This window comes from Acanthochromis polyacanthus, chromosome 12, assembly GCF_021347895.1.
Source record: "Acanthochromis polyacanthus isolate Apoly-LR-REF ecotype Palm Island chromosome 12, KAUST_Apoly_ChrSc, whole genome shotgun sequence".
Taxonomy (NCBI): Eukaryota; Metazoa; Chordata; class Actinopteri; family Pomacentridae; genus Acanthochromis; species Acanthochromis polyacanthus.
Window position 1 is genome coordinate 13,026,456 of NC_067124.1, and position 24,160 is coordinate 13,050,615.

Sequence of the window (24,160 nt, forward strand, 5' to 3'; positions counted from 1 at the left end):
AAGTAGAGTTTAAATGGTCACAGACACATACACATTTACGCAGCCTGCTTACACACACACACACACACACACACACACACACACACACACATAATGGACACACACACATAATGTACACAGCGGTCGTGTGCAGCTGCAGCGTTTGTGATAATGAGACAATCTTTAGAGGGACTCATCTGGACTACGTTATATCATCTCCTTGGAAACGGGCCACTGCTCTAAAATAGGAGTGTTTGCTCCCAGTCAGCTGCAGCATGATGTCATCCAATATAATTCCTACAATCAAGGAAAAAAAAGACACTTGATGACATATGAATGTGCAAAGAACAGTGGTTTCTTTAAAAAATGGAGATTTTTGTGGTGCAGACTAATTCAGAGCTCTGTCTGCAGCTAATGTTTGTCTAAACAGAGACTTGTCATAAACAGAATAACTTGCTGCCTGAGCTCCAGCACCTGTCTCAACCGGGGAATAACAGCTCAAGACTTTGCTTTTAACATGCAAAACACAAACTTATCCATGTGTTTACCAGTTAATGTTGCTTTATTGAACTTAATGCATTGAGGGACCAGAAAAGTAAAAACACTTGATACAGTACTCATGAAAAATGTTGCTCAGTCTGGTGTTTCATAGGGTCTTCCAGGTGTTCCACTTTTCTAATGAGCTTCACTGAACTACTGACTTCATAGCAGTCACTAGGTGTCCCCCCCTGCTGTGGCTTGTATTACTAACCCCACATCTGGATGGGGGAGTTTTACAGTACATATACAGTTTTTACAGTAGAACCATATGCAGGCAAAATACGTATAATTGGACACATCACTGAGGAAACTTTCACAAAAGACCATCATTTCAAGCTATGTCTCATTTCTTTTTCCTCCATTTTTTTTTTGTCTGGTCAGTTAAAAGGCGGTTTGTGCAGTGAACACTCAGAATAACGAGGTTGTCCTGTGTTGACCCATCAATCATTTTTGGGTGAGATTCTATATGGATGTGAGCGTGACCGTGTCACTCTCGCCTTAAATAAGCCTCAGATTGGTGGAGTCTGCCCTGTTTCCCGAGCAATAGCTTTATTAAAGGCTGCATCTGTGTGTGTGTGTGTGTGTGTGTGTGTGTGTGTGTGTGCGTGCGTCCGCGTGTGTGTGGTTTACTAGCAGGTTGTGGTGGTTCTCAGGGGACAGCCCTCTCCAGCTGCTGCTTTACAAGACTGTAACATCAAACACACACATACACACACACACGTTTAACACAAGGGTTTGACTTCACACATCTTTCGCTCCAACCCTCAGCCTCCCTGAACAAGTTCATCAAATGAACTCTCTCATTTCTTCCATTCCTGACATGCCGTTGATCTTTCCCCTCACACCTCCTGCAACCTGAAATATCATGAACTGCACAAATAAATTGGTAATTGTTTATTACAGATATACGTGCAGTGCAACATTCCAGTGTTTATGGTGGGATACACGGGCTTCAACAAGAGTGCCAACAAGCTGCCGAAGTGCCCTTAAGCAAAACAACATAAAATTCCTGGAGTGTCACGTCAGCAGGTGTCGCCCTGCAGGTGACCGTGACCTCCGACCTGCCTGGATCAAGCAGGACAAAAAAGCTTTCCTTCAAACCCCGGTTGCCCAATAATTTCAGTGACACTTTTAAAGAAGGATTATTTTTCACTCTTCAAGCTCTGCTCCGTGAAAGCTGCCTGACTGCTGCACCACAGTAGAACTGTCATAAAATGCCGTATGAAGTATGAAATGTTTGTACTTGACCTGACATAAAACTGCTTTTGAACTTTATATTTATTTGTCTTACACCTCTGCATTAACTTTTCCTAAGTAAAAAACTGGACATCTGAAAAGCAATTTGAAGCCCAGAGCAGTGGAAATCTGTCAGTGTTGACTGAGAGATTTACTGTGGCTTGTTATGAAGTCTTGAATATATTGGTCCGAAAATAATGGTGCAATTGTACGTCTGCTACGTAAGGTGCAATTATTAAACCCAAATCTGCTGCAGTTGGATTGCTCGAGGTGTTATAGTTTATACATATGTGCACTTTGGATTTAGTAATAGCTCATACGAAAAAGAACTTTCTCTGAAGGTTTTCAAAGAAAATTACATTGCTTTTCCTCAAAGTGTATGTTGCTACTCAAACCACAGCGATTTTCTCATCTAGCTCACGAAAAGAAAGCCCAGATTTATCCCAGAAACTCTTCCTTCGTGAGGCTTCACTTCATCACCTCTGCGGTTGAAGATATTTACAAAAGCATAAGCTAACTGGATGATGTTGTTTTCTGTTGGACCTACTTTGTGATTTCAGCAAGTGTAGACTTACACATGTATAAATCTTACCTATGAGTCATAAATAAATACACCCTAAAGCAAGTAGATCCGATTTCTGATTTTAAATGAAGCTAAATTAATCTTTTCACCTTTCTTGCTATATATAAGATGCTTGTTGGTTTTCCATGCACCCCTACTCCACTCTCAATATCTAATTTTCTGCCAGTATTTTCTAAACCACCCAATGTACCCCTGTCTCTTTCTGTTGCACTCTCAGCTCCCCCCTTTTTTGTTTCCCCCTCTCTCTCTTGCTCTTAGTGATGTGAGCTCCCTGGCATTCGAGGCAGCCAGTCATTACACCATGGAACGTATTGGAGCCAACCGGAGCTCTAAGAGTTTGGAAAACCATAGTGTGTGAGGTTTTTATTTATTGTTACCTTTTAGCTGGAATCCATTTTTCATGACCGACACTTTTAACATAAATTATTTGTTGCTCAAAGAGACCTGATTGTTGATTTAGACAGTTTACCTCAGTGAGCTCCAACTGCTGTGCTCAAGAGTGGCTCTGGAAATGATTGGAGTCGACCGCCAGAGCAGGACGGGCTGATTCAAAGCTCGTATAACGGGCGAAGGGAAAACACACAGGGCCGGAAAAAAAACAAGAGGGGCAGGCCGAGACGTTGGCACATGGGAGGGGAAGAAAAAGTGAGTGAGAAAGCGACTGAGAGACTTTAAGAGAAAGTTAAAAATGCAGAGAGCGAGGTGAGGCGGTGAGTGAGTCAGGTGGTCAAATTGTTCCTGCCACCTCATTAGCAGCGATGACATCACAGCTGATTTCTCTTTTAGTCCTACTACTGCTCCAGCTCTGCTCTGTGAACAGAGAGCTGCTACCGGCCAGAGTCTTTAATGGCAGCGTCTGGGGAGCTGCTTTTATGCCGTCAATAACTCAGAGCGAGTAAAAAGGAGGCCGGATCTGCTCTGATTGGAGAAGCCTTTTTTGAGCTGAGTAATCACAGCTTCAATTTTTTAATATTTTACTCCCCTTCATGAATGGACTGCAGAGCAGCTGCAGCTGTCTGTGTTCAACTGATTTAGTTGAAACAAAGCCTTTAACAGTTTCCCTCGAGGATATTGCTCACGTTAATGCCTATAGAGAGCCTTCAAAGTTGTTTATACAGCAACAAAGCAAATATCTCACCGGTGACCAGTAGTGCTTCCAAACTGGCTCCCAGTCAACTCCAGGCAGTCCTTTCACCTTTGTCAAGTGAGTCTCCATTCATTTTCTGTGTCCAGTCTTCATTCAACAGGAAACAGAACCTAAAAGTCATAAGGAGAGTTTAAAGACCTGCTCATGGTCTGATTGACTGCAGAAAAGTGAACACTGTCTTGATTTTTTTTCCTTTTTATATCTACTGACATGAAACAGACCTTTCACCTACGCTGGGATAAAATTCTGAGACTAACAGAGCAGAATGTGGCCTGACTATGGGATTGAACATAGTAGGCACTTAATTAAAGACCCCTTCCAATGAAAATCACGTTTTTTTTGTTTGTTTGTTTTTTTTACCTTGCTCACATGTCTACATGGTATTTTTTTTCAATGCTGAGGACCACATCATGAGCTAAATAAGCAGCCAACATCATGGCTGAACATTTCCACTTTAAAACTGTTGTGTATTGACGAGTCTCAGATGATCAGATTCAGACTATAAGGTTTTTATATGTAACAAATATAGGGAACTAATCCTGCAGGGACTTTCTGTATCATTGTTCTTCAAAATTGATTTCTAGCATGTATGACTGAATTACTCTCATATTATGAACTGGCATGGTGTAGCACAGGATAGTTTTACAGTGTTGGACCACAGTCATGAGTGAGCTGTTGTGCTTGAGCTGCAGCTAGTTGTTGAAAGGTGGGTGGAGATACTGTAGATGCTCAGACCTCATAGTTCTGCACATTCTAGAGGACGCAACAGTGCAGAGTTACATCTAATGTTGGGGATACTCTGAGCTTGAGCAATCTATGCGCTGCAGAATGTATCTTTGTAGTGACAAAACAAGATGGGGAGCTTTGATTTTTGGGATTATTGTTTCTCCAGTTTCTGGACACAGAACAGCTTTATGAAAAGTCAGGATTTTCAATAAGTTTGTGTAATGTGGGTAACTGACATGTACAGACTACAGTAGAGTCTAAAAGGGATAAAATCATTGAGCACATGTAGTAGAAGTCCTGTTAGTGCCACTCACACGCTAGTTAAACAATAATAATAAAAAACATCAACTGTTGTATCTTTACAGCTGGCTGTATGCACCTAGCTGCTTTTACGTCTTTTATCGGTTATAGTGAAAGCACAGTGATGCAGCAGCTGTTTTGTGCAGCCACGGCACCATTTTTAACTCATGAAAAGATTATTCTCATCAAAAAACATGTTGCATGATACATGGAGAGGAGCTTTTAGGGTTTGATTACTGGTCATTAAACTTAGCCAAATTAATATAATTTTCTGTGTGATAATCATGATTATTTACTGCATGAACACGAAACTGATAACAGAGGCTATGATGTCTAAGGAAAATGAAAAATTAAAGAAGGATTTATATTTGTGGATTCAGATGTAGCTATGGAGTATGTATGGTTAGCATCCATAGCTATGCAGTGGGCTACAACACATTACAGGCCTTTGAGGGCTTCATGGGGTCTTTCAGAAGTATCAGTTTTGGTGGTGTCTGTTCATCATTAAAGGGATGATGGTGATGTACACCAAAAAATAATAACTTTATTTTTAGGATTTTTTGGGGGGAGATTTTTGTTCACTTTTTTTTGAAAATATTTACAATTTTCATGTTTTTTTATTTTTTTAATTTTTATTTCTTGCCAAATTTGGGGATTTAAAAAAAAATACAATTATTAAGTGAAACTTTTAAGGAATTTTCTTCCTAAAGATTTTGCAAATTTATATAAATTTGGGGATTTTTTTGATGAATTTTTGGACTTTTTCAGACAAGGAAACAATATTTTTGGTGCCGTGAATGAGGACAACAGGAGGGTTAAGACACCTAAGCCTGACAATCCTGGCAAAATACAGCTTAAAATAAGTTTTCCCAGTTAATTTTAAGATCTCAGTGTTCTAAATATCATATCTTATTTCAAGAAATCTTACCAAGTCATTTTTCACTTGTTCTATTTGCAGATTTTTTCACTTATTTCAAGGTAAAAGTTCTTTGAAAAAAATTTTTTTCTTGTTTTGAGAGGGGCATTTTTTCCAGTGTATGCATTTGGCTCATTTAAATCTCCCAGACAACACACTTTCCTGACTCCTAATATGTACTTTAGGTGAGAAGGCCTTGAGCATTTGTCCCAATGGAGCAAATCAGTGGCCAGAAGCTGTTTGTGGAGAAACTAAGTACAGGTGTGAAACTGTGTAATTGCGTTATTCTAAAAAAAAAAAAGACGAACCTTCAAGGTTAAACTGCAACTCAGACAAAATGCAGCAAGCAAATTCCAAATGAAGCCCAAATAATGGATTGGAAACAGACTTCCATCCCTCAGTTTCTTTTATTACCTCTCTGTGTTCACAAATGCCATGAGATTCACACAAACTGAAAGAGAGGCTCATGCAGCAGGGCTCAGATGTATGACGACAGCCTTCAAATGCACTCAGACAAACGAGATAAAAGTCACACAGACTTTAATTTCCCAGCATTTGTTTCATTGTTTTACAGCGTTCTGAGGGATGTCAAATCAAACAATAGCTTTTTACTATGTGCTTGAACCCAGTGCACCGCAAGCGTGTTTGTGAGAAACTCTATCATAAAATGGGATATGAACGGAAAAAGCTAAGAGAGCGAGCACGGTTTCAACTGATGTCTTCCAGTTGTGTGACCTCTCTTTCCTTCTCCTGCTTTTTTCTGTCTCTCTCTGCCTCTCTTACTTTAATAAGGCCAGCTGTAGAGTCTGGCTCTCTGGGGAAACGCAGCAGAGTGTGGCTGGCGCTGAGGCTGAATGAGGCTGAAATTGGGGCTAGCGGTGGCGGCGGTGGGGTGTGCAAGTTGGGGGGCGAGCACTTCCGACCATTTTCCCCATGCAATACACCGAGCAGTCTGGAGCGCTGGCAAGCCGCCACCGGCTCGCTCCCCTTCGTCTCCTCGGCCCCCCTCCTCGATTTCCTTCCTTTCCATCCTGCTTTTCTTCCTTGTCCTGCTTTCCACCATCCCTCCTTCTTTTCCTATTCTTCTTCCCTCTGTCTTTCTTTCTCTGCTCCCTGCTGTGAGGAGCAGACAATTGCTTCTGGCAATGAGCCACTCCAGACGTCTGCTCAGTGGCACCACAAGAAGTCCAGAAAGTCTTCCCCTCTCCCCTTTTTCTATCACTTTTAGCTAAAAGTGATCATCCCAGGACTGCGATAAATAGCTCAGTTCCTTGGAGCGCCTCTCCCCTGCTAGACGCCGGCTCTCTGGTACCGTATCGGGTCCAGACCTGCTTCCGAGTTTTGACAGGTCCCTGACCCGCACCAGAGTGGTTCAGCTGGGATGGGACTGGTGGTGTGTGCTTTGTGTTGGTTTTGTGTGTGTGCGAGCGAGTGAGGTTGGACCCGGCTCAGTTGGTGGGTGTTTTTCATCAGACTAATGAATAATACGTCTGAGCTGAGAGAAGAGTATCAAGCAAGAGGAGGAGAAAGGATGGGGGAGGAGAGGGGAGGAGAGGGGAGGCGTAATGACTATCAGATGGTGTTCTACTACTGTTCTGCTGCCACCACTACTGCTGCTGCTGCTGCGTCTTTAAAGGAGAACACCACTCAATTCAAAAAAAATATACGAATGCAGTTTTTACCGCGCAGTCACCTTCACGAAAAGCAACAGCTCAGCCCCAACACAGATGAAAAGACAATTGAAAGTCTAGTCACATGTGAGGGGAGTTACTCATGAACTCATCTTTGCCAGACTTTCCATCATAACAACATTTTTCACATTCACATTCATATTCATTGGAGTGTTCTAAGTTGGTTCTACCTCCACAAACTTGTTGTAAATTACTTGTTTTCACCTGAAGAATGCCACCTGTCCATGAAAAAATATGTGTTCAGGAATTTTTGTATCATTAACATAATCAACACCCCTTAAGTTACCATGCAAGGCTTTGTGGGACAACTTACTCATACATCTTTTTTTTATCGGGTTACACGTATCCTAACAATCACAATAACACTAAGCGGTCACATGATGGAGCTTATCGACTCATTTTGTGGCTTCTAGTGACTGCATGTCTCTCTAGACCTCCTTATTGGGGTTTTTTTTTGCACAGATTAATGAAAATAAGTTGCACTTCTGCAATTCTTTGTTCCTGAAATTCAGAATTGTCCGCACTAGTCACCCAATTTAAGCAGAAATTCAGGTGCTTAAAAGTGCATCTGTGTGGATGTGCAAAACCTTTAAAAGGAGATAGTGCACTGCAGGAACTTGCATGCTGTTTTAATGCAACCCTAATTTTTGTACGTGTGTTTACTGTGAGTTACTGTGACAGTCAAAGTTGTCAAATCCCACAGCACGGTTGAAAGAGAAAGACTGAAAGGCCCGATTATGGAGTGATTCCTCTCGACAGGACGAAGAAGGCAAGCAGAGAACTTCTGAAAAGTTAGTATGTAGTTTATATTGTTAAAATACATGTAATGGAAATCAAAGTGCTCCATTATCCACACATTCATATTTTGTTCAGACATAGGAGAAAAATAATCATCACCTATGTAGGTTCTATACAGTTTTGTTTTGATTTTGACTGTCTGAACTTTACATATTACACCGTAAAACTTGTCTATATTTAATGTAATTTTGTTTCTCACATAACCTTTAACTGACATACAACCTGCCAGCATCCTCAGACAGAACCACATTCACCATGATTATGTAAAATCCAGGGTCCGTGTTGTGGACTTGGGTCAACACTTTTATGTAGTTTTATGGAAATATCGTCATTATCGTGCTGTAATGTAGCTCTTTCCTTCTCATACAACATTCCTCTAGCAAATTCAGCTGGTGATTATAAAAAGACTCATAGTCTCCATTATACCCAGTCAAATGTTTTCTAGCCTGCAGGCAGTGATTCAGAGAGAAATGGATACTGTGTTAGAACCACCGCTCTCTCCTGGGAGATGCAAATTAGAGGACGATCATGCTAATGCATGTAATGATGGACCACAGTGAGTGAAGCTCCACAGGGCAGTGAGCAGGCAGAAATACACAGACAGTCTGTCCAAATGTTAATCATGAGTGTTAGATATTTGCTTGTTTCATTTTTGGCAAATTTGATATTTTAGGTATACCCAGATGTACCAATATATATGCCAATGTATTACATCTCCATGGCAACAGCACAAAGTGATCCCCCAGCAGGACAATGCAACCTTCCAGACTGCAGAAAGTGCTCAAGAATGACGCAAAAAAACAAAAAAAACAAAAAAAACAAGAAGCATCCAGAAGCAGCGAAGCAACTTCCAAAGTCTCCAGATGAGAATTTGATCTTGCATCTGTGTTTAGCACCAGAGCAAACCATAGAGACCCCACAACACAGCTTATAGGACCCAAAGGATTACCAGACAATGCAGGACAACAAGGTGTGTACGTGTGTGTGTGTGTGTGTGTGTGTGTGTGTGTGTGTGTGTGTGTGTGTGTGTGTGTGTGTGTGTGTGTGTGTGTGTGTGTGTGTGTGTACAGTGCCCTCCATAATTATTGGCACCCCTGGTGAAGATGTGTTGACAAACTTAAAATAAAGTCAATTTTTAATTGCAGAAGCATACGCTCACACTGAAAATTGTTGAAAATGTATTATAGGAGAAGATTAGGTGCTGTTTTGTTGGCAAAAGGGGGTTGTACAAAGTGTGAGTAATTGTGGCACACATGATTTTATGTAAAACAATTATTTCTTAATGTGTGATTTTTTCCCAAATGCGTATACAGAACATGGTATACAGAACATTTTTTGTTCAATTCTAATGGTGAACCATCCTTTTCCTGTTATTTGATGATAAATCTAGTAAAAATTGACATTTAATGGCATATCTGCAGTAAAAAAACAAACAAACATTATTATTCCTTTTTTGGAGTACTAATGATGAAAATGCAAGACATTATTTAATTGTAAATCAATGAAATAACAGAAAAAATACTGACAGAAATCAGATTATATTTAAAAATAAAAAGACACATTATTCAAGTCATTATGATATATAATCCATTAAAAATAATGAAAAAATAAAACTGACAGGGCTGTCTTACTGCATGACACAAATGCTTGGAAAAACTTGAAATTGCCTGGAGGTTGTTGTTGTTTTTTCCTGTAGCAAAGACAACAGTAACACCAGAGAACAGAAGGGGAAACAAATCTGGCTGGAATGAGCAGCCACTGGCAATTTATACCCACATCCTTCATTCACTGACTCAGACTAGCATTAACTTAATAGTGAGTCTGAAAGTCACATCCTATGCTTAGCCCCGCCCATGATCACTGTGATTGGTTTAAAGAAACACAAACAAGCCACAACCTGCTACAGAATGGTGTAGTCAGGCCAATATATTCTCCAGAATGGTAAAGTGAGGCTAAGTTAATACAAACTGTTTCATGTCCTGCCCTTCTACAGTCTGACTCCACGACTATTATCAATAAAAGTCATTTATGCCCCCAAAACTAAACATTTAGAAACCGATCCAAAATGGCCTCAGAACCAAAGCCCACTGTTTACCACATATTGTCCCACTTTCTTCCTCTTGCAAGAGCAATGAGCTGCTGGATCGTGCTGCACCATTGGCTCTTTAAAGGCTTGTTTTCACTGGGTGGTTTTGTTATTTTCGGTCCACTTTAATTTTGGTTTTCATTATTTGCAAAACTGACATAACTAACAGCAATATTAATGGCTGTTGAATCTGGAGCAGTGAGCGAGGTGAGGCCTGATCTCGTGGCCGGATGTGTCCAATGACAGCTGAGGGAGGATGGAAAGAGTGTTGTAGGACAAAGTGTACATGCTGTTTTGTTTCCATTTCATTCTTAACCCATACAATTCCTTCAATTTAAGATTATTTATTTGCTTCCAGGTTGTTTTCAGGATATTTATTATAAAAATGGATGTCTAAGGTAGTAATCTGATGTGAAATAGATGAGCAGATCTGCCCTGTTTAATTGCACCTTTAGAATGGGCCTATTCTATTCTACATGTGCCAAAACCTAATGCTTTTCAGCTTTTTCGTTATAAACCGAGCACATTACATGATGGAGGAAGAGCCACATTTTGTTTTCTTTCTAGCGTTCAGATTGGTTTGATTCCAACCTACAGCCTACCCATCCCTCTGCTTCCTGTGTGTACTGTAATCAGCCACTGCAACCAACGTTGGCTTCTGTTCATTCACACAATACCACAGCATAAACACTCCAGCTCAGATTGAAGGGCAGAGATGGATTCAGAGAGGAGAGAGGGAGGCAGAGAAATATGGACAGAAGAGGAAAAAAGACAGAGAAATGGAGAGTGATGAATGCCGACTGTAACATTGTGTAACTCTGACAGATTATTCATTGTGCTATTAGTTTTCAGCAGCAGCTTTCTGTTGCCAATCTACACAAAGAAGGCATACCAGCAATGGCAGTTGGGTTTAGAGTTTTCAGTAAGGTACTACTGAGGATTAGAGACTTCATAGTTGAGTTTTACGTAGGTTGTCAACCTTTAACCGCTGCACATTTAAAGTAGGGAGCAAAATTTAAAGGTCATTCAATTGTTCGGAAATAGGAGCTAAGTTGCACGATCGAGGCTAATAAAATCCCAAAGACTTTAAGTAGGAAAAGCAGATTAGAGTTTGGGACCATTTTGTCTTTCCATATGTGCAGAGATCAAACTTTTTGTTCTCATTACTGTACTCCCAGTCCGTCTCCTGTCTTTGCTGTCTCCTCTCATTTTTTTCCACATCTTTCAGCAGAAGACAAATTGTTAAAGTGAGTGTAGGTGAGTAAAGCAGCAGCTCCTCTACTTTAAATCCATGAACCTCACCTTTGTCACAAAAAAGCGCTCCACCCTAAAAATCGGAATCCCTCGAGGGTAGGCTACTTGCAGGCCCTCTAGTGTCGCAGCTTGTGCAGATAAAAGCATTCGGCCACGGCTGAATAAACCCATTTCCCGACTTCATCCACAAACGCAGCTTGACCTGCCAGCTTCCAGCTCTGCGGCTGAACCACCTCCCAGCCTGCTGTCCAGAGACGAGCACTAAGGAGGAGGAGCGGAGGGAGGAAGATGTAGTAAGAAAGGCAAACTCACACTTCACCACTGAAGCTTCGTGGCGTATTACTGTCAAGGAGGTGGTTGAACAAAATGTGAAGGTTTTTTTGCACATGCAAGTCTCAGTTGTACCTCTTCCTGTCATGCAGGTAAAGGACAGTAGAAAGAAAAAGAAAAAGTCAGCCAGCGTGGGAAAGCTGCAAAACTGGAGGAGATTGCTTTATTTTTGTGTGTACAGCTGACCCATATGAGAACTTAAAATCAAGATATCTCAGAAGAAAATCTGTTAAATAATTTGATTGTGCTCTTTGCTATGCAAAAACCAGCCTCTGACATAGTTAATAACTATGACTTCATGTAGTTTTTGCAGAAAGCAAACAAAAGCCGGTTAAATAGGTTAAAGTGATATTTAATTGTACTGTCAAAGATCATGGCTCCTTATTGTTCCTGCCAGATGATGTTTTTTCTAATATGTCGACTGCATTCATATTGATTAGAATGTCAGTTTCTGAGGGCTCTGCGGGTGATGCAAGTTCTGTTTTAGGGCGGACTTCCCCTGGAACACATCAGCGTGCAGCCAAAACAAACTCCCGCTGATGGTTTGCCTCTTGCCTCCGGTCTCTCTGGCCTGCTTCTAGACAGCAGCCGAGGGACCCTTAGCGCTCAGAGGGAGGAGACAGCTGTCCTTCGGCCCTCCCACCGGCTATAAGACCAGAGACAGACGGAAACACTCAGACTGCAGGCACACGTGGAGCAAAGAGGCAGAGAAAGAGGGAGAAAGACGAGAGAGAGACCAATAGAGAGCAAGAGAGCGTCAAGCTGCTGGCACAGGGTAGTTTTTGCTAGTTTGGCTTTTGGGATTGAAACAGAGCAAATATAGAAACCAAGGAGAAAGAAAGACGCTCAGAGAAGCAAAGAAAACATGCCATTATAAATTTTGTTCATCCCTAAGGAATAACTGAAGGAGAAACTGATCTCTGGGATGTGAAGTGTTTTTGTATAAACCAAGAGAGAACAGCAACAAGAAGGACGTGGAACCTGCAGCCACCTGCGACAGCGGCTCTGAGGTCAAGGTGCTTTGACCTCTGCTTTAGGATCAACTTGCTGATGCCTCACTGTCAGTAAAAGCAGGTTCTGAGCTAACCCTAACGTAGACTTAAGAGAGAGACATCTGATTTACCTGGCGTAAAAAGCTTTGCAACTGGTGGACACTTTCAGTTGGTGCATTGACGAACTCAGCTCAGCAACTTCTGACAACAAACCTCAACAGCAAGCTCTTTGCCCTGAGGAAGCCTCCACAGGACTGACCAGTAGCTGCTGCAACAACGATGACATTTGCGATGCTGCGCACGGCGCCTCCAGCAGGCCGCTTCCTGTACGGCGACATCGCCCTCCTCTCTGAAGACGAAGACGAGAACGGCAGCGAGGGGTCGGGCTCCGAGGAGCGCTCCACCAACTCCTCCAACTCGGCAGCCTTTCGCCTGTCCTCCTCGTCCCCATCTGCCTTTCACATCAAGGTGAACAGGAAGAGGAAGCTGTGCGGGGGCGGAGGAGGTGGAGGGGGCGGAGGCATGGGGGGCATGGGGGGCATGGGGGGCATGGGGGGCATGGCGGGGAGGCTGGGCCCCCCAGGCACATCTCCCGTCGGGGAAGTTCGCCAGAGGACTGCAGCCAACGCACGGGAGAGAGATCGCACCAACTCTGTCAACACGGCATTCACGGCACTGCGCACGCTCATCCCCACCGAGCCTGCAGACAGGTACGACTCACGGCATTCTGTCTGATGCACTAAAAAGACAGTGGTGAAATGATTTCCATCTGGTAAACAAAGTTAGTCCATGATGCAGCTGTGGACTACAGGCAGCTTTAATCACAATTTAGCACAGGTATTGAACCTAAGAGCTGTGCCACAAAGTTAGCATCTTCAACATCAACCATCATCGTCTTCACCCTTCCTTCACACTTACTGCATTTTGAAATATTGCAAAAGAAGTGTAACAATTCATTTCAAATCCAATTCAAAACATTTTTTCTGCACTAATACCACAAATGTTTGGGTGATTACAGGAAGCTGTCAAAGATCGAGACGCTACGTTTGGCCAGCAGCTACATCAGCCATCTGGGGAACGTGTTGCTTCTGGGCGAAGGGCTTCACGACGGACAGCCATGCCACGCTCCCTCACCGCCGTTCTTCCACGTCAGCTCCTCCCCCAGCCGAGGATCCGACCAATCCGCTCAGCCCAAGCACATCTGTACTTTCTGCCTCAGCAACCAGAGAAAAATGGTGAGCAGAAAACTATCAGTCCATCAAACATCAAAACAAATAGTCTATTTAATGAGGCCTCTGGCAAAACAGTGTAAACTTTTAAAACTACGTGGTAGGACACACGCAAAAAAAAAACACGACTTTTTGACTATCTTCATTTTACTTTATATTCATAAAGTTCCTCCAGAATTAGGAAATAACACACACTTAGCTGAAGAACGAACAGAATACAGTCACTGTGTGGTGCTTTAGGTCAGTTTTGGTGTTTAAAACTGACCTGAGATCAGTGACTGTGCCTATAAACCTGATTGGCCCCGAGGGACTTTAAAAAGCAGAACCTCTTTTAAAGTCCTCTGTTGGGGGTGAAGGACTGTGTGTTATTGTACTGTTGGGACTTCGTTTTACTCGAGCAGGTGGCTTGAAAGTTTGAGGTGGTTCCAGAAAATCACTGAACATTACAGTTCATAGAAGTGATTGTTTTCCTGTCAGAGCCGAGCAGAGAGGCGGGACAAAGACGACGCAGACGTTTTCACCGTAATGCAAACGAAACGTGCACGTCTAACCCCATCTATGGTGTATTTTTCTTTCTCTTTTTCTAAATATGAATTTAAAGTTTACAAGGGTATTTAGGCAGCGAGTAAGATTTATGACCGGGAGCTCATGAAATCTATCCAAAACCATGTGTATAATTTTAAGAATGTATTGACGTCAGCCTGAATATGAGACGATTTTAATCATAACTGTTGAGGAACTGACCTGAGATATACCAACTGGTGGCTTTGTTCTACTGAAACTTAATGTCACTACACAAAATACAGGTATATGTAAAATAAAAAATTAATTTGAGGAAGATGGATCATTTTAAAATATAGTTTTCTGCTATGACAAAGCCACACGTTAGCTTAATTTTTATTTTAGGGGCAGAAATAAACAGATTTTATGTCACACTTCCTCCACTCTTTCATGTTTTTCTACGCCAGCGGTGAAACTTTATCCACTGTGATTGATTCAGTGCAGGAACTTTACACACTGAAGATCAATTTTAAAAAGTCTGATAAGAAATCACAGGGAATGAAGAACTGACCTGAAAAATACAAACTGATGACTCAATGTCACTACATGAAATATGTAAAAGAAAAGTAAATTTGCGGAACATGGTTCATTTAAAAATAGAGCTTTCAGCTATGATGAAGCCACAAACAATCTTATTTAGCATTTTATGGACAGGACTAAATGCATTTTCTGCAACACTTCCTCCACTCTTGCACAGTTGATTCAGAAGAGTAGAACGTATCTTTGATTGATTTGTGCAGGAAATTGACAAAGTTAAGATCAATAACAGAGTCTGATGAGAAATAGCAGGAAATAAGGGAGGTGAGATCAGCTGACTGAAGCAAGCTCAGATTCTGACAGCCCAGATGATGATAGAGAGGTGACATCCACTCAACTTTCCCCCTCTAACCCATAGCTGCTGCCCATTTAGCAGGATTTATGGGTAAGGAGCTGACATCTGGCAGACTCCCCCGTTACCCCAGCAGTGTGTGAAAGCTAATACCCTCCTCAGTGTCTAAACCCAGAGACCCTTTAGCTGGGGGATAACCTGAGTCTCAGCAGTCCCCCCCCACACACACACACACACTCCTGCCTCCCCTCTGAACTCCTGCGAGTGAAAGTCTAGACGTCCTCGGTGTCCAAACCCAGACAAACCCAGATAACTAGCCCGAAACCTTCTCTCTCCTCTGTCGCCTTTTCTTTTTCACTGTCTGTCCTCCCAGACTCCCTCATTTTTATTCTCTTCCTTCTTACATCTCATTCCGTTTCACCTTTTTGCCTCCTCCCCGCCGCTACCACCTCCTCTGTGCATATCGATCAGCCTGGTGGAGGTCAGAGAAGTCAGGAGGAGCTCTGTAACACTATCTACTGCTGTCAAATCGCTGCTGCAGATGCACGACTGACCTGTAAATGCATGCTGCGTAGAAAACAATTGTGAAACTTTTCATGTCAAAACAGTCAAACAGAGACGCTTTGACGAAGTCTGCGTTGCTTACTGTCAGCTACAATATGCTGTTTCCCATTAGCTCAGTGAAAAGTCTCCCTAGTCTCTCTGGTGTGTTGTGTATTTTATCCCAAACACACTGGGAGGAGTGAACCGATGAAGTGAACCCAAATGAAAGTCATTATTTCATCTACACATAGCCCACAAATAGGGATGAAAAAGTTTTATATTTAGATGCAGTTTGTGCAAAAGCAACTTTAACAAATCGCAATATTATATACCACTATGCCAGTTCCACTTGGAGTACATTAAATTATCTTTGAAATATCACCTGTCAATTAAATGTAAATGTTAAAGTTGGTGTTAATCTTAATATTTCGTATTATTAAAACCCCTGAAAAGTGCAAATCAATAGTGTGATAGGTCTTTACCATTTCAGTTTGTTCTCATTACCATCTATTCCTGCGGGCAATGGAAAATGGATCATTAGTATATATTTTTTATTGTTAAATAATGAAAATATTTTCTTAAACTGCTGGGCACTGTAGTTAATTTCAAACATGATTCAAATGAAATCTAAATTATGCATTCATTGGGGTCTAACGTCAGCGGTGGACTAATCTTAGATGCACTAGTTGGTTTTTACTGCAGCAGAATAGTGTCTTTGGGATTAAGTGAAAATAAACTGTAGTGCTCATGTGTGCAGTAATGAAAGAGAAAGAAGATGCAGTGTAAAAGAGTGGCTCTAATCCCACTGATGGGTTTTTAATATTTTTTTAAAAAAAAGAGTAAAGCTCTTCATCACAGATAAATATCGAGCTTTTGAGAGAAAAATAAATGAGAAAATGAGAAAAATAAAAGGTATCACCGCACTCATCATTCAAAGTTCTTGCCTCCCCTATACTGAGACCTGCAAACTGACATGAATAAGCATCCTGTAAGAAGTGATATCTCTGCTGTGTACATGATAAATGTACATTTGGCAAAAGAAAGTGATGCTATGACCTGTAAAAGTGTTCCAAGAGAAAACCAGCTCCGATCCACCTGGCACAGAAAAGGTTAACTATGATTGGCAGAACCTGAGAGCATTTGAGTTTGCCTGGAAAAGTGGCTCTAGTGCGTTTAAGTGGGCTAAAGGGCAGAGTCAGTGCTGGTGATTACAGAGAGGAAACGATTGTGGAGGTAAAACGAGCCTTTGTGTCCTGAGTGCTCTCTTTGTATGTTTTTATGGTCATTGAGGTTCATCACAGCTGTCAGCTCTGCTTAGACCAAACGCTTCAGTTACACTTATTTCCAATGCAGGAGAGGCTGAAAGTGAGAAAAGTATACGGTCATTTCCTCTTATTATGTGTGTATACAGTATAACGGTTTCAAAACAAACAGTCCTGTTAGTAATGACTACTGCACACAGAGCGCTCAGTGAATATTCTAGTGATGTGAATACTAATGAGATGTCATTATCTGTGAGAGGTTTTTGTATAATTTTACACAAGTAAACGATAAATGATTAATCATTTTGAGCTTCTCGTTATGATATGGTGATTATCTGGCATTTGAAAATGATTAGAAACCTTTTATTGTCGTTGTCCATGTATTTGAAAATCAGATTTGCACGAGTTGAGAAGAAGAGGCTTGTTTGCTAATCTAATAGTTTTTAAAAAGTTTTTTCAGCTAAGAAAGAATTTTCTAAACCCACGATTCAATTCTTCATCATTCAATTCGGATTTTCACAGAACAGTGAGGTTTTGCTTCGATTGAGGAGAGTTTAGAGGCACAAAAAAAAGTCTTTTTAGTGTGACCTTGAAGCAAAAAAAGATGTTTTTCTTTTCTATGCTTGTTGCTCAGAATTTATTCCTCTGCGCTACATTCTTCAGTACAAGTTGTACTAAGCTGTCATTTAAACATGTAGGACATTTTTATTTTGTGTCTTTTCATCTTTTCTTGATAGAGATATAATGTTTAAATTTGATTTGACCACAGCCGTTTGGTATTGACATACTGGATCACAGCTCTTGCATTCTGGTGCCTTTGATAGTTTCAGTAAAAAAAACATCCCCACTCCTGATCTCTACATCTGTAAATGAGATGTACAGCAACAGGAGGATTGAGGAGACCTGAGCACTGTTTAAATCCCTGCACTGTCGGGTTGATTGATGTGGATACGCTGTGCAAGGCCAATCTATCTGCTGCCAGTGCAAATGTCAGGCGTTGGGACTCAACATTTTTAATAATCAGGGTTTTGTCGATATCAGCTGGAAGTTAATGATTCTGAAATGTGTCGTCTGGTGCAGTGGAGCATATAAGTACAAGGCTGTGACATAATTTTAAGACGGCCTTTATTCATTCATTTTCTGATACAAAACAAACATTTTTTTTCAAGTTGTCTGCTTCTGTCTTTAGTCCACAGCACTCTGTGCATTTTTACATGCTTCTTCAACAACTGTGGTTTATTTCTTTTGGCCCCAAACAGGAAAAGGGTCAGTTCAATTCAATGGTAAAAGTAAACAGATATGGTATTTCATCGACTTCTGACAGCAACCAGCCTGAACTTTTTCCTTCTAAGCTGGAGATGATGAGCAAAAGCATTTTCCAGTATTTGAATTTTAAAGCAGCTCATTTGATGAATTAATAGGGGAGATTTATGCTTGGAAACAAAGTAAAAAATCTGGCAAAAATATAATGACAATGGTGCTTATGGTGCGGTTCTTGTAAAGAGACCAACGATCCTTTTGAAATGGGTAAATTTAGATGAGTTTACAAGCATTTTAGGGCACAACCCAGATTTAATTCCGACTTGACAGCATTTATTTATTTGGAATTTCTTGAAATTAAAAAAGAAATGTGTGAATTCAGTGAAACAGCAAGCATTAAAAACATGATGTATGCTGCTCTTAATATGATGGAGAGTTCTAATTTACATCTTGGCTACTGTAAAACTTTTATATGTGATGATTTTTGTGGGTGGTTGGAAAGACAGTGGCACTAAAACTGCACTGTGCAACTGGAAAGCAACTTTTCTGTAGTTGTGTGCGAGAGCAAATGAATGCAAAGTCGGAGTGTAGGAGAGAAAAAGACAGTGGGGAGAGTTTGTGTGTGTTTCATATGAGATGAATGTGAGTGACACATCCAGAGTGAATTTTATAAGCAAAGTACACACAGACAAACTCACACTGGCTGGCTGTGTGTGTCTGGAAGTCATTGGCAGTACAGAGCAGAGCAACAAATGAGCTAATTGTTCTGTAAATGATTTATCCTCTGCTGAGGCTCTGCAGCCAGTGTTTAATTCAGCTGCCGCTATTAGAAACACATTGACGTTGGGCTTTGATGGTGATGTTAAAGGAGCCTGGAAACCGCTCTCTGTGAAACGCCCTCCCTGCTTACACTCAAACCCACACAAATCACACATATACACACATGTGGCCGCACACTGCACCACGCTCACGGAGACTTTTATCAAAAGCAGTTCATTCTACCTCTTCAACTCCTTGTCTTTTCAAGCAGACGGCAGTTCATTGCCTCTTTCTAGACGGCCCAGAAAAAGCTCCTATATGATTAGTGAGTTAAGGAGCTCTGGATCACGGCTGCGCTTTCAACACTTTCTAAACTAATGGTGTGCAGGAAGTTGTGGAAACAGAGATGGAGAAGGAGAGAAAGAGAGAGAGAGAGAGAGAGAAATAGCCAACGACTCGGTGGGATAATCAATGGAGCTATTTATCCTCCAGTTTGGACAGTTGGTTTTCGACTGTGCTGAAACTACACTTTGCTTCTTTATAGAGATCAAATGAACCGTGCACCTAAAGAGAGCTTAAATGCATGGATAGGACATGTGCAGCAGCGTGCTAATGACTGCGGTTTTTACAGTTATTTGGATATTAGTCTGTTTTCACTGGAAAAAGCATTGCGTCACTTTTTGTGCATGAAGTTGACGTTTCAAGGTCATAGATGAAAACTAAATTACCCTCATTTACTGATAATGCTGGTGTTGACTTAATGTTTTGTGCCTTGTGAGTTTCGCCTATTTGCTTCTCAATTCAAACTATGCTAATGAAGATAGCGAATATACTTCAGGCCATTTTTAAATATATTCTTACCCACGTTCTGCATGTTATATGTGTGTGTGAGCCTGGCTTCGTGTATGACTGTGTGCCTTCAAGCATGAACCTGCCTGTATATTCTCAGCACAGATGGAAGCAGTTAAACCCTAATTTAACACCAACAGAAGAAGTCGGGTCAGATAACTAACAAAATCTATTAGCAAAACTATCATTCTGTTGTCATTTGGTCCCTTAGGGAAAGGAGCAGCTCACTGAGCAAATTAAAGCAAAACTACAGAAAGCTGAGCCAGGTGAGGAGATCCACAAAAAAGCAAGAAATTGGGGGTTTAAATGATGCTTTTTCTAACTATGTTGACTAAAGCTAATGACCTGTTGGCTGTTTCAGGGTGTACATCTTTGCACTGATGATGAAGTGATGGTTTGTGAATAATGCAGCAGAACTGAGTCATCCGAGACGAGTGAAAATGAAGTCGGACTTGTTCTGGAGTCATTATACAGATAATTACACACATGTGTGGCCGTCTGCTGGGACCTACATCTGACTGGACAATCTCAGATTAATCAAGTGTTTTTCAGAAGCCATCAGGATGCCTATTAGCAAGAAGAAGAACGTGTGAGGTGTCCAAGCCACATAATGACACACCGAGGCTTATTGGGTGTGCTAGTTAGCACTGTTTAAATGTCTAATGTGCTTTGTGTTAATCAATGATCATTTATGAGGGTAATTACAGCTCCTATAAGCTGACGCAGACTCACATATTTCACTCGATAAACTAAAGGGATATTACCAGTTTTCATTTCATGGTTAAATACCAATCTCCTTATACGATTGCGGGCTGGTGCCCAAGTGGAATTATTTTTTCCAACCAGTCATTCCTGTCCTCAAGCAGCCAGAAACTAAATTAGATGTTTGTATTTGACAGAACAGCTTAACACAGGAAAAAAAAAAGAAAGAGAGAGAGAGAGTGCATGGAAAATCCACAGTTATAGGTAGAGGAATGGACGGATTGAGTTTCGGAAAAACAATATGAACGTTTGAAATTGTGGAGTTGATAAGAAAGTGTCTTCACATGAAGGCTGCTTTCACCTCCATGGTACAATAATATTGTTCCAGTGTGGGAATATCATCGTATCGTATCTAAAGTAAACATCATCAGGTAATCATATTAGTGTCGGACAAATCACCCCCCAGGGACGTTAGCGGTATGTCTGCATGTGTGTTTGGAAAGAGAAGAGAAAGCAGAGATGTCATCTGAGCATGCCCGATTAGTCTTCAGGAGCTTGTTTTGACTACCAGGCCGGCCTTAAAGCCCCTTCGTCTGTTGTGACTGCACCAGCTACACTCCGGCTGAACTGCCTTCACCAGCTGTGCTCCCCAAACTCTCACAGTGAGACGTGGGCAGATTCTCAGCGATCCCACTGCAATTGGATGTAATTTGGTAAATCATCCAATTTTCACGCACATTCTTCAAGTGAAAATGTTCATGTACTCGCTCTCTGCAACCTGCCTTAAGTAGTTTTCCTTCCACTGATAAATACCTACCATTTTCCACGATGCTTTCCAGCAAACACCAGAGAGCACGGCTGCACTTGCACTTGGTTTGATGGTTTGGGAACAAGCACAATAACAGCTTATTGAGGCCAAAGCAAAATTCACAAACAGTTTTCGGATCATTAGTCTCGTCTGTCATGACGCTTGTAAACTCTGTTCATTCTTAAGCTGTGCTGAGATCATTTTGCAACCCTCGCAATTATGTTTTAGAAGGAAATACTGTTGAAAGTAAATGCAGCATTTGAGTTCTGCAAGAAATTTGAAGGAAGGTGGCACCTTGTACTCAGATATTTGCATCCTGAGTCGATTCAAGCAGCAAAAACACTTCAGATCAGATTACGAAAGATTAGGGTTAAATGTTAATAAGGTCACTACTGTACTGACTGTTTTAAGTTACTGAAACATCTAATCGTAATATTTAAAAAGCATAACTAGAACTGAGCACTGTATCGCCTCCTGAAACCTTCTAGCAGTGCAAGAATAATATTTCCAGGAGAGAAGTTGCAATGTGAGAATTTCACAAAGACATTCAGCCACCAGCCTAAAAAGTGGCTTTTACAAAAAACTACCTGAATCAGAACCGATTTTGGCTGAGAATTTGCCAAAACCTGCAATTTACTGTTTTCTGTAGCTGTTTTAGAGTTATGTTGGGCAATAAGTATCTCATTTCATCACCAAACAATCCACATTTAGTTATAGAAATTTAAAAAATCACCACCAAATGGCGACTAGATACTTCACAACTGAATGATGCTGCTGGTGTTCGCACTCACAGCCAACCATCAGCAGTAAGTGTTCACTAATAATCTAATAATGATCCTCTGCTCGGTCCAGCTGGAAGATGGATCAACAATAATACTTTCTGTGTCTCCTCGCATTCACCTCAATCAGTGGGAGGACCGATTCCTGTCCAAATCCAATGATCTCACCCTCTAATTACCGCCTGATACCCTTCCAGACACCAGCCCACCTTTCTTGATGTCAGTCAAGCGGATTTTTCCAAACACCTACACCTTGTGCTCAGTCTGAGAGGAAATGTGGAACAGGTGTTTGGCCGGTGGGAGGAAAGCGAAGGAGGAGGGCAGCAGAAAGGGTCAGTGGAGATGATATCTGAGGGAGGAGAGAAGTCAGGAGAGGACATAAGTTGGCCTACATTCTAGTGGGAATCTTCACAGTTTGTGTACTAACATCAGTGAATGAAGTACAACAGCAATGAAGAAATTAGGTTGAAATAACTTCCGATCATTTGTCAGCCATGAATAAAATCCTTGAAACATCCACCCTGAAAAGTATTTATCAAAACTAACCATCACTCAGTGGTGCGTTCAATAAAATCCCTTGACTGTTAGAGTGGTAGATGGCCTGAGGAGTGAGCAGAGAGGAAGGTTAGGTGAAGAGGGGAAAATGTGATGTTATTTTCCTGGCCAGATAGAGAAAGTCTCCTCACCAGCCAGGAAATCAAGGCCTCTCTGCTCTGATACCACAGATAAATGAGAAGCATATCATCATGCAGGGCGGCAAAGAATCGGCTCATGATGTCAATCTCACAGCGTTTATGGAGTTACAGGCACGCTCATTTCTCTCTGCTACCACAATTAATGTACGCCACTGTGCACCGTGTGTTTATGTGTGTTTACTGCAAGGCTAATTTACTTTCTCTACAGAGCACATGCAAAACCACATTCATTCCCTGAGCCAGTTATTGCAGTAAAACATCTATTTTTACTGCATTTTGATCCCAAAATAAAGACTTAACACCATTTAATTCACCTATTATACATTTTTAAATATTTGTTGTGTATGAGGTCTGTAAAGGTCAAAGGTCATAAAATACCATAAGAACACATAAAATAAGTGTTCATGTGTCCACAGTCAAGTGACTTTATTTTCTTTGTTGAAATGTGAAGCTACAAGCAGCCAGTTAACTTATCTTAGCATCAAGACTGGAAACAGGGCAAAAATGGAGCCTGGCTCTGTAGAAAAGGTAACAAAATCCGCACCTTTAAAGCTCGCTAATTTGGTGCTCCTAGTTGTTTCCAGGCTTCATGCTAAGCTAAGCTGTTTCCATCTTCCTTTTCTCACCACATCTGTCCTCTTTTCCGACAGAAAAACGAAGTGTTCATTTAAAGTGATTTCAGCGTTGAATCCTTGATGACGTGAGATGTTGTTTCTGTCTGTTCCAGAACAAAGACAGAGACAGGAAGACGGCCATCCGAAGCTAACAATGAGGACACAAACCGCACGGATAAAATGCTCATCACTTTCATCACAGTGCCTTCAGTGATTTTTACAATCGCTGCAACTTGAAGACGAACCAGACGTGCGACGCGTTTCAGAGACTTTCTGAGGACTTTTATAGCACTTCCAGGACTTTGCAAGGAACTTTTTGATTACTTTGTGTATCGCTTTACATGAACTTTTTTTTTTTTTTTTACATTTTCAGAAGTTCAGCAGTACTTTCACATGCTTATCAAGGCCGTCATGAACCTTTCAGCAACACTTTTAAGAGACTTTTTACTGTATTGTTCAGTGACTGAGTCTAAAGAACTTATGGCACATGATCGGAAAACACAGAAAACCCACTAATTTGTATTCATCTAAAGCTGTGTGTTATTATTGTGTAAACTGAAATATAAATGTATATTTATGTGACATAACATTATATAATGAAACTATGTTATTTAACAGGCATATGGCTTTTTTTTGACAAACGATGTGCATTGTTTTAAAGTACAAACATTGGATATTGACAGTTAATGGCA

General features: G+C 41.1%; 1 protein-coding gene across 1 annotated transcript; it reads left to right on the forward strand.

Moving 5' to 3' along the window:
- The first annotated feature begins 12,152 nt into the window (after positions 1-12,152).
- LOC110948230 (basic helix-loop-helix transcription factor scleraxis) lies at positions 12,153-23,951 on the forward strand. The gene is made up of 3 exons (XM_022189668.2): positions 12,153-13,288; positions 13,597-13,813; positions 23,582-23,951. Exons 1-3 carry the CDS (start codon positions 12,858-12,860, stop codon positions 23,618-23,620), a joined length of 687 nt encoding a protein of 228 aa, XP_022045360.2. The 5' UTR covers positions 12,153-12,857; the 3' UTR covers positions 23,621-23,951.
- The last annotated feature ends 209 nt before the right edge of the window (positions 23,952-24,160 follow it).